At 51.1% G+C, this 10540-nt stretch overlaps 1 protein-coding gene across 1 annotated transcript; it reads left to right on the plus strand.

The window, feature by feature from the left end:
• Positions 1-1421: 1421 nt before the first annotated feature.
• Positions 1422-4943, plus strand: NFKBIA (NFKB inhibitor alpha). The gene is made up of 6 exons (XM_065752818.1): positions 1422-1737; positions 2009-2117; positions 2569-2779; positions 3245-3333; positions 3447-3707; positions 4188-4943. The coding sequence occupies exons 1-6, from the start codon at positions 1496-1498 to the stop codon at positions 4233-4235; spliced, it is 960 nt and encodes a 319-aa protein (XP_065608890.1). The 5' UTR covers positions 1422-1495; the 3' UTR covers positions 4236-4943.
• The last annotated feature ends 5597 nt before the right edge of the window (positions 4944-10540 follow it).

The raw sequence follows: 10540 nt of genomic DNA on the forward strand, positions 1-10540 counted from the left end.
AAAACTTGCATGGCTTTCCTAAACCTGCCCAAAAGCACCGGCGGGCTGTCCCAGGCCTTGAGATGAATAATGAGAAAAAGGCCAGGAACAGCATGGCCAGGCTGGAAACCAGGACCAGCTGCTTTCAGGAACCCATGTGCCCTCCTTGCTCTGCCTCTCCCTTTCATCTCTGGGTTTTCTCCTGGGGCCTCTTGCAGAAGGACACCATCCCACGGGAAAGCGGCCGGAGCACATCCCGGGCAGTTAGTCAGCCAGGCCAGCAATTGCTGCAAGAGGAGAAAAAAATCTTAATGGGAATCCCCCACATCTGAGAAGTAGCAGAGAAATTCACCAGGGAAAAATTCAGCATCACTAAACCTCCACACTGCCTTTAATCCTTGTGGGAGCTGCGTTCTGTCAGCTCTCATTGCAAGCAGACAGGAGGGCATCAGTGAAGAGCAGAGAAGAAAAGAATAAAACAGGCACAGAGAATAAGGATGCTGGCAGAATATATCACTTTTTATTGGGGAAAAAAATGTTTTGTTTTGTTTATTAAAAAATTTTTATTAAAAAAAATATCTGCACAAATGTTCTGGAGGGCTCTGTATAGTCCTTGTCAAGAACTGGATGCAGAGAGTGGAGCAGGACTTTCCTGCCTATCCCATCCCATGCTACTGAGGCAGATTAAAATCTTCCATAGCAGAGAGGTGAACGCTTTTGAAGGCTGATGCCCTACCTGCAGGCCTGCAGCCAGTACGGCAGTTAAACGCAAGTCACGTACAACACCGTATGGATCTCTCAAAAAATTATTACCGTTGTGACACTTTCTAAGGCTCTGGGACACGGGCTCAGTGCAGACGAGCTCCTCTCCTGCAGCCCCACGCCCTGTGTGGAGCTTCCCTCCCCCAGGACCGGTGCAGGACGGGCAGCCCCCGTGCATAGGCGTGCATAGTGTTGGACGGACTGGGGCAGCACGGGCGCAAGGACGGAGCACTCGGGGCAGCCTCAGCATCCATCCCTCCGGGCAGCGAGCCGCTTTACGGCGTCACCTCGCCACCAGAAGGCCGAAATCTGCCCCAGGCCCCACGCACGTCAAGCGAGCGCTGGTGAATGCCCCCTCGGGGAGGTCCTCTCCCCGCGCCGGGCGGGGAAGCCCCGGGCGGGCTGCAGCGCGGGGCAGCGTGCCGGGCGCCGCAGGGAAGTACCGCGGGCACGGCGTCACTCAACGGGACGGCGAGTACTTCCCCGCGCTGACAGCGCGCCGAGCCCCCCCCGCAGGCGCGGCAGGGAATTCCGGCGGGCCGGGCCGCGCTGCGTCGGGCCGGCCCCGTCCCTCCCCGGCCCGCCCCTGGCGCCGAGCAGGACCGGGCTCGCCCGAGCGGCTGGAAATTCCCGCGGCTGCGGCTCCTCCCCCGCAGAAATCCCCTCGCCGGGGTGTATAGGCGCGCGCCGCCGCCGCTGCCGCTCACTCGCGGATGCCCGCCCGCTTCGCACCGCCGCCGCCAGCACCGCCGCCATGCTCAGCGCCCACCGCCCCGCACAGCCGCCCGCCACGGACGGCTGCGAGCCGCCGCGCAAGGAGCGGTCGGGCGGGCTGCTGCCGCCGCCTGATGACCGCCACGACAGCGGGCTGGACTCCATGAAGGAGGAGGAGTACAGGCAGCTGGTGCGGGAGCTGGAGGACATCCGCCTGCAGCCCCGCGAGCCACCCGCCCGGCCGTACGCCTGGGCCCAGCAGTTCACCGAGGACGGAGACACGTAAGTCGGGGCTGCGGGAGGACGGGCCGGGGCGCGCCGGCGGGCGGCGGGGAGGCGCCGGGCGGGGAGCGGAGCGGAGCGGAGCGCGGAAAGTCCCTGGAGCGGAGCCAGGAAGAGGCGGCTCCGCAGCGCGGAAAGCCCCGGCCGCCGAAAGCCCCGGCTTTCGAAACCCGCGCGTGACTGTGGCCGTGACCCGGGTGCCGCGTCAGCCGCGTCCCGCGGGGGGATTTGGCTCTCACGTGGGCCGCTTCCTTTTTTTTTCTTGATGCAGTTTCCTCCACTTGGCGATCATTCACGAGGAAAAGGCCCTGAGCCTGGAGGTGATCCGGCAGGCCGGTGGGGACGGCGCCTTTCTGAACTTCCAGAACAACCTCAGCCAGGTACGCTGCACCCCCGGACCGGGCCGCCCCCACAAAAGGCCCGCGGGGAATTCCCGAGGAAAAGTTTCTCTGTAGTTGGATGGATGTTAAGTCGGAGCCCGAGTAGGGGAAAGCACCTGGCTCCCTCCACGCAGTGGGGGTGCAGCTCTTCACCCAGCTGCAGCCTCTTACGCCCCCATTTTTCATATACGATGCAACGGATTGCATTCCTCTCCATTGGGATGTTAATGATACCCTTCGTATGGATGGAATGTCTGATATCTGGAGAGCTCCAAGTCCATCGCTTCCAGACTAAAGAGCAGCAGCGTGCTGTGCCAGGAAGCACAAAGAGCTGACTTGCAGTACTTGCAGTTGGGCAAAAGTCCCTAAAAGCCACTGCGGGGTTTGTGTACTTGGACGTTTGCCACGTCTGTTGCACAACTCACAGTTCTGTGTTCCCTCCTGCCTACAGACTCCACTTCATCTGGCGGTGATCACGGACCAGCCCGAAATCGCTGAGCACCTGCTGAAGGCTGGCTGTGACCTGGATGTCAGGGACTTCCGCGGGAACACCCCTCTCCACATCGCCTGCCAGCAGGGCTCGCTTCTCAGCGTCAGTGTCCTAACGCAGCACTGCCAGCCCCACCACCTCCTTGCCGTCCTGCAGTCCACCAACTACAATGGTATGCACGTGCTGCCCTAACAGAGACTTTGAGAGGGAAACATCTTGTTCCAGTGCAGTACTGAGGAGGTCCCAAAGCAAAGCAGCGTCTGACTTCCTTGAGGTGTCATGGGTTCAGCCTTGTGGGCCTCCTTGCTCATCAGGATTGGCCTTGGATTTTGTATTTTTAGTGAGTACTTCTGCAGTACTCGTAGCATTTATGTTTATTTTTATGGTTTTTATTTATAAGAGGGGGAAGTTGTTACAATATGGTGCAGTTAAACACTGGAATAAAGCCTCTAAGAAGTCTTTCTTAAATCCAAACTAGTTATCCGTACTTAATGGAAGCCAGAAAAATGTTTGGAAAAATATGCTTTGCCCTGGTTGATTTGCAGACTTCTGTCCTGTCCTATCATCTTGACTTTAAACAAGTTTCAGGGCATTAGGTAAGACTTACTCAAATTTTGCCTTTGTTTTTATTTTCCAGGACATACATGTCTCCATTTGGCGTCTATTCAAGGATACCTGGCTGTTGTTGAATACCTGCTGTCCTTAGGAGCAGATGTAAATGCTCAGGTATGTAATTTACACCGTGAATTTAAGTGAGCTGTCTAGTCAGAAGAAACAACAGGTGTGACGGCGCCAAGCCTCGCTCCCCTAATGCAGTACCTCATGTTGTTTCCAAACAGGAGCCGTGCAATGGCAGAACAGCACTACACTTGGCCGTAGACCTGCAGAACTCAGACCTGGTGTCCCTTCTGGTAAAACACGGGGCAGATGTGAACAAAGTGACCTACCAGGGCTACTCCCCATACCAGCTCACGTGGGGACGGGACAACTCCAGCATACAGGAGCAACTGAAGCTGCTGACCACAGCTGACCTGCAGATACTGCCTGAAAGTGAGGATGAGGAGAGCAGTGAATCAGAGCCAGAGTTAACAGAGGATGAAGTAAGTACCATTTGCTTCTTCTCAAGAGAAGAGTCACATCCTGCCCTTTGTCGTTTGGTTGGTGCTGCAATGATGACCTCCTCCCCATGTAACTTGTGGGGATAATAGCTCATGAAGTAAGGTTGTGCTGCCAACCATCAGAGAGGTGGCAGTTGGGGCAAGGATATAAATAGAATGAGCTTAAGAGTAAAATATAAACAGTACACTGGGGAACAGTGGGTAGCTTCACACAGTGTGCTCTGAGCTGTAACCTACAGAACTTCGTGAGATGAAATATTAGTTAATTGGTGGGTTTTGTCATCCCAGCATTTGTTTTTGTGACAGTCTTAATGCTGTAAAATAGTAAATGTTAACTATCTCAGTGTAGAAGTTGCAGATGTGCTGGTGTTAGGGCATGCAGAGCTTGGCTGTTGTCCCAGAGTAGATGGGATACTCCCAGTAGGAGTGTGGCATTAACAGCACTTTATGTTTTTCTTCCAGCTTATGTATGATGACTGCTGTATTGGAGGACGACAGCTGACATTTTAAAGCAGAGGTTTCTGTGAAAAGTGACTGTGTACATATGTATAGGAAAAGGAAAAAAAAAAACAAAAAACTGACTTTCTTCATTTAAAAAGAAAGTCTGTACACAAAGGAGAGAGAAGTACTGAGATACTACACTGCCCAGCCAGGAGCACATCCTGCTAACAGGTTCCATGTTCTGATCTGTACTTAAGTAACAGGAACGGGATGTGTAACATCATTAAGAGATCGGTGAACACGCACACGACCTGATAAAGAGCCACGTTATCTGATTGTCTCTGCCACATGAGGATAACACTGCACGTCCAATGCACTGTTGTCAGAAATGTGCTGTGAGAGCTGCCTTGAGACACTTTGAGGAGTGCTCATCCCCTCACTGGCAGGACAGGCTTGCACAAACGTCCCATCTGCTTGAAGACTGTGAGGCTGGCATTAGGTTGAGGCACTGCTGTGCCCTGCTCCCTGACCCTGGCTGCTCAGGGTTGAGGTGCGGCAGGTGGAGGAGTCGGACCGTGGGAGAGGTGACCTGGCTGCTGGGGGGAAGGTAGCAATGATGTTAACTGTGGGCATTGGAAACTGTGTGTTTCACACCGTGTGTGTCATAATTGCTACACTTTTTAGCAATTGTATAGAATGTAAATACTGTACATTTTTGTTTATAGTTATTTTGGTACCTGTGAGATATGTATTTATTAAAAAAGGCAGATTTCTGTACCTAGCCTGTGAAGCAGTTCATTGGCCATCTCATCATGAGCTGCATGGGATCCATGCAGTTAGCTTTTTCAGAAACAGTTGACCTACAGGGTCAGAGGCTGGGGGGTTTTGGGTAGTTCACTGCAGGAAGAGTAGGACATGTAAGCAGCTTTCAGCTCCCAGCACTTCTGCTGCAGCTAATTATAGCAGCACATGTAGGTGTTGCTTCCTGTGCTGGTTGATGCAGGTGGGTAGGGGGCTGGGATTCCCCCTCTGTTACACGAGTGCTAGATTGTGCATGCTGTGGAGAGACTGAGTCTATCTTCAGCGATAACTGCCTGCTCTGGGGGCACCTTTCTTTCCGGCTCCTGGAGTCTGTGGGTGCAGTGAGGATTCAGAGCACAGCTTGAAACCTGGTTACTCTTGTATTGACTTGCTAAGGTACGTTTACAGAGCAGCCCTGTGCCTGCCCTCCCTCTCATTTATCACAGAGCCTGACTCTGGTTTGAACTTAGACACCTTCAGACTTTCCAGCGGGGATTTCCGCAGGAAGGAGTGCATGCCTGGGAAGAAGCACTGCTGCCTTTCCCAAGACTGCAGGCGAGGGCCTCCCCTTCTCCCTGCTGCGTGAGCTGCAGCTCTCCCTGCCCAGCCTGCAGCGGTGAAATAGGTGCCCTTAACACATTTCAGTTATTCTTTTACGTTTCTGCAGAAATTAATGCAGCTGAAATAATTTTGCTTGAACTCCCATCTGCATCTGATCACCTTTTGGCAGTGTGGTGCAGAGCAGGCCTAATTTTAGCTGCAGATACCGGAACATTATGTGATCACATAAAGTGATTACTCAGTTGAGTGAAGCGTGACCACGGCCAGCTTTCAGGCTGCATTTCTCCTGTGCCACAACCTTGGGATCAGGGCAGGGTGCATCAGAGCTGCTGATGCAGAACAGAGCTCTGCCAGAAGCACCAGCCAGGAGACTTCTGCACAGCTGGCAGTCAGCCAGGCTCAAAAGCCAACCAAGGTGGTGATGGCTCCAGATTGCACAGGGAGATCCATTTCCTCTCCCTTGAGAGACTTCTGATACAACCCGTGCAGAGGGCTGTTCGCTATGAGGAAGAGCACTGCATCTGGCTGGGTGCTTCTTAATTTGCATGGGAGCCAAAGGCTGTTGTGGAAGTGACTGTACAGAAATTGTCATCCTGAGTCATTTGTATTTCCCCTCCATTCTCATATCATTAGAATTGCCCAGGTGTATGCTCTGAAACTTCCTTCTTTTTAGAAAGGGCTATCCCTGAAGTTCAGGCCTGCTATATTTTCTAAGATTGAGCCCAGGCAGTAGTCATTATTCTCCTGGGGCTTTGGACCTCACCCTGCACTCCTGCAGATGTAGCACCCACTGAATCAAAATGGGGGTTTATCCACCTACTGCTGCAGGGTTTTCACCAGCAAAGAATTCCAGACTTTCAGCCTTGATTAAGCACCATGCTGCAACAGCTGAAAATAGGAAAGGTTCCCACATCTAGCTACGTCTCAATTTCCCACTGACAAAATGTGGGCTTGAATTTATGTCAGGGCCCTTTGGAAGCATTCGCCGTCTGTAGATTCTGATGTGCTGGAAGTGCTGAGGTACATGGCTGGACCTGATATACAAATATTTAAATAGATACCATCTGAATACAAATATTTTTTACTCAAAGGTTGGAGAGAAGGAGGAAAGTGTAGTTATCAGGAGTATCGGACTGGTTGAATACGTTCAGAGGCAGTCATACGTTCCCTGTTGCCCATTGCAACATTTAGACAAACAATACCTTAGGCAGGTGCTCTCATAACATCATAAGAGCTCCATAATCACTTAATAAATGAAGCAAATGCTGTACTGCTGTACAAGGAAGTTCGGCAGCTAACCAAATCATTTCCAAGGTACTGCAGGCTGGTTGTGCTACTGTTTGCTTTCATCAGTCATGCAAAAGTAGCAAAGTAGTGAAAATGCAGGAAATGCAGTTAAAGCAAATAGGACAGAGAGTAATGTGAGAATATGAGGCTCAGCGATGTTTAAAGAGTTCAGGAGCATCCATGCCACATGCAGATTTGGGTCCTGTTTAGTTTAGTTTCAGTTTCCTGACTCTGGCAATGGCCAGAGACAAGCACTACAGAAAAGCATACAGAGACAGCAACTGTCTAGAGATACTGAGCAGTCTCCTAACTTCAGCAACCTGTCGTTTAAAGACTGATGGAGATCAAGACAGCCTTTTTCTGTGAGATGGTTCTTAATGGTGTTTTATTCCATCGAACTTGTTAACTTCTGAAGTTGCTGCACATCTCCAACAGCAGCAGCACCTTGTGACAAGATTGCCCCAGTTCACCTACAAGTGGTGTGAGGAACTGATCAGGTAACTTCCCTTGAAATGCCTCTGACTACAGGCTGATCCTCACTGCACGTTCTCCTTTCAGTTTATCCTGTGATATCACAACTCTATTTCCTCCTGGGAGTGCAGCTTCTACTGCCTGCATGCCATGAACATTCCCTGGAGCTGCTGGGGACTTCCCATGACGAAGTCCCTCGTCCCCGCTGCTCCTCAGAGCCAGGACAAGCACACAGCAGTACATTTCTCTGAATCCCTAGGAATTCTCTCAGTATTTTTTCTTAATGTAGTCACACCTACTCTTATTAGCAGGGTCAGTTCTCTCCATTAGCCCACCTCCTCAGCACCTTTGTCCTCTGGTCATCTGCTCCCATTCAGCAACGTGATGCACCTTTTCCTGTTCTTTTCTGCTTTCCAAACTGAGCCCTTCCCTTGGGGCCCTCCTGTTCTGCACCAACTTCCCCATGAGTTCATTCACTCATCCACTTTCATGCATCGTACTGCATGAGCTAGCATTTTTGTGTGCAGCCGATGCCCTTTGCTCATAACTGTAAATCTCTTCGATAATCCCTCAGGGATATTCCCATACTTCCTTATATTGCATACACAGAGCTGAACTCTATTTCCTCCCACACCCTCCTCTTCCTCTTAGTACCCCAACTCCCTGCAGGCCTCTCTTTCTTACCCTTCAGCAGATTGAGAACCCTTCTCTTTAATACACTGTAGAAATTGTGAAGGTGCAGGTGTCTCATCTTGGCCTCTCTACCCTCAGCAAGGAGAGGTAGGACAGGCAGTCCATGTGTTGGGCAGCTCCCAGCAGGAAGGGCCTGTGCTTCGAGGGTTAACTCCTTACACAGCAGATTTAACTACTCTGCAGGATTTAATGCCCACAGTGTGGGATTTGACTCTTGCTCTTCTCCTCCTGCAGCCCTTCAGCATTAGGAAGTGGCTCCCTGTTGAGTCTTTGGTATTTAACATACCAGACATAGCACAGAAGCACTCCTGGGCCAGACAGGGCTGAGGCACAAGGTTTAGCAACAAACTGGACCCACGTGCAGTTGGTGGGCCCTGCTGCCTTCCTGCCCCAGCCGGGCTCGGTGCACTAAATGGCAGGAAGGGCACTAAGACCCTTAATCTGTTTAAAAAACAGCTGCTGGCTTTGTCCCACAGCTTCAGTTTACTCATTTTGGACAGAAGCAGAGGCTGCGCAGCCTTTCCTCATCTCCAAGAGCTAGCCACAGCTCTCTGAAGCCTTCACATCACAGCCAAAAGGCTTATACATGGTTATGTTTATCAGGCCATAATGTAAGAAACTGAAGTCCAGAGGGCTTGAAACAGAACCACCCCTTCCCTGGAGGTCTGACTTCCCTCCCTCCCTCCCTCCCCCTCACTTCAGCTCTCAGCTTTTCTTAAGGCCTTCTGCTTATCCAATTCTCTAAACAGGACTTTCCAGTCTGGATCAAAAGATGGGCTTTTCCCCAGTCAATCCTTTCTGCAATGTCACTGCTTTAGAGCCATCACAAGCAGCTACAATGGGCTTTGTCACTTTTTCCAGCAGTGGTCACATGGCCTTGGACCCATTCACCCCTGGCTATGGCCGAGGCGGTCTTGCCACCTCTCCAGAGAGACTGGTTCCCACTGCTCCCTGATACCCCTCCCATTTATTGAGCTTAACCTGGGAGTTAGTGCTCTTGCTTGGAAGGAACAGGCCCCCACACCTTCAATTTAAATCCTTTATACTGTGTGTCTTTCAAGGGGCACCCTAAAAAGAAGCTTGTCATCCCTCCAACCAAAAATAAAACACAAAGCATAACATGAAAACAAATGAACATATGCAAGGTGCTGCAAGATCATCATGCAGAAAGAGCCTTAAAATGCAAACATTTCTAACTTGAACGCACCCAGCAAAGTGCACATGGCTGTGATTGCAGAGCAAGTTTTAACTCAGTTAATTATTATCCCAGGATTTCAGTTGCTTGGAGGAGGGAGTTTCACAAGGAGGGAAGAGTTCTGTGAGCACTGTGCTTCACAACCCTGTTTGTCTGCACTTGGGACTGCCCAGGTATTGAGCAAGAGGCAGCCCACATTGAGCAGCACCGAGCAGCTGCCAGCAAGGGACCGTGCTGCTCATCATGCACACAGTGCAGAAGGACCTGAGCTGCCTTTTTCCTCCCTGCATGGGAAAAGGACATGCAATTTCTGAGCTAGAACCCTAAGTGCATGCTGAACCGAGGACTGAAAGTCAGTAACAATAGCTGCCTGGCCCAAGCAGTACAGAGAGCGAAACCTCCTTCTTATTTCAGTTTTTCTAAGGGGAGAACTTTCCACTCCAACCTGCGTCAGGGCTGATGCTTCTGGATTTGAGTTAAAACACCAACCTGACTTCTTGAAGCAGCCTCTCTGAGAAGCCTTGCTCCAGCAAATGAGAAAGCAAACAAAACCTCCCCTAAGCTGCATGAAGCCTTCTTACCCTGGGCTGTGCCAAGCTTGGTGTAGGGAAAAGTCTTCAGAAGAGGGGGATTCACACCACCCACTCACACCCAAACACACTTGACCTGCACCTCCTGTCTAACAGCCTCAGGAAATTTCCTGAGCTGTAGCAAAACATCCCACACTGCCTGTCAGCCCAAGACCTACCCGTTCTCCTATTTTTGCAGGCTTGACCTACAGCAGCAGCAAGCTGAAATGCCTGGCCCTGAGACACTGGGGTATCCTGCAGGTCCCTGGCCCACTTCCTGTGGTGGTTATTTTTTTACATGAATATTTCCCACTGTATGATCTGTGGATCTGTTTCCAGGGTAAGAGAGGTGGACGGCCACACACAGCCAGCATTTCTGCCAGCACTGCCTTCTGTCCCAGGTGACAACTTGGCAAGCCAGTTGCCTTCTCTGTGCTGTGGTAACGGCGGCTCACCTCTAAAATGCACGGGTATCTGCTTCCTTTTGTGAGCCATTTCTGTTTCTAAAGGACTTGTGAAGTCAGGAACCAATAAGTCTTTATTTCCTTTTTCAGAGAACTCTTGACAAAGTGGGATGAGGAAACCACTCAGGTTATTTTGCAGTTGGTTGTCTTCAGTGCTTCCCTCCTTCAAAGCTGTGTTCAAGGTGGTCTCTTGAGATTGAGTGCTCTGGGAAGCCTGTTCCTAAAAACAGCTGTGTTGAGGAGCAGGAGATAAGAGGAAAAAGCTGTATCCATGCACTGCCTTAAACTGGAGAAGAGCATGTCAGTGCAGCACAGCAGCAATGTGGCACAAAT

Source organism: Cyrtonyx montezumae, unplaced genomic scaffold (genome assembly GCF_038088225.1).
Source record: "Cyrtonyx montezumae isolate F1298 unplaced genomic scaffold, pur_monq_1.0 scaffold_10, whole genome shotgun sequence".
NCBI lineage: Eukaryota > Metazoa > Chordata > Aves > Galliformes > Odontophoridae > Cyrtonyx > Cyrtonyx montezumae.

Excerpts from the sequence above, each read along its gene's own strand:
- NFKBIA (XM_065752818.1), top strand. The coding sequence starts at position 1,496 with ATGCTCAGCGCCCACCGCCCCGCACAGCCGCCCGCCACGGACGGCTGC. Across the intron at positions 1,738-2,008 it reads TTCACCGAGGACGGAGACAC|TTTCCTCCACTTGGCGATCA; the intron begins GTAAGTCGGGGC and ends TTCTTGATGCAG. Across the intron at positions 3,334-3,446 it reads GAGCAGATGTAAATGCTCAG|GAGCCGTGCAATGGCAGAAC; the intron begins GTATGTAATTTA and ends GTTTCCAAACAG.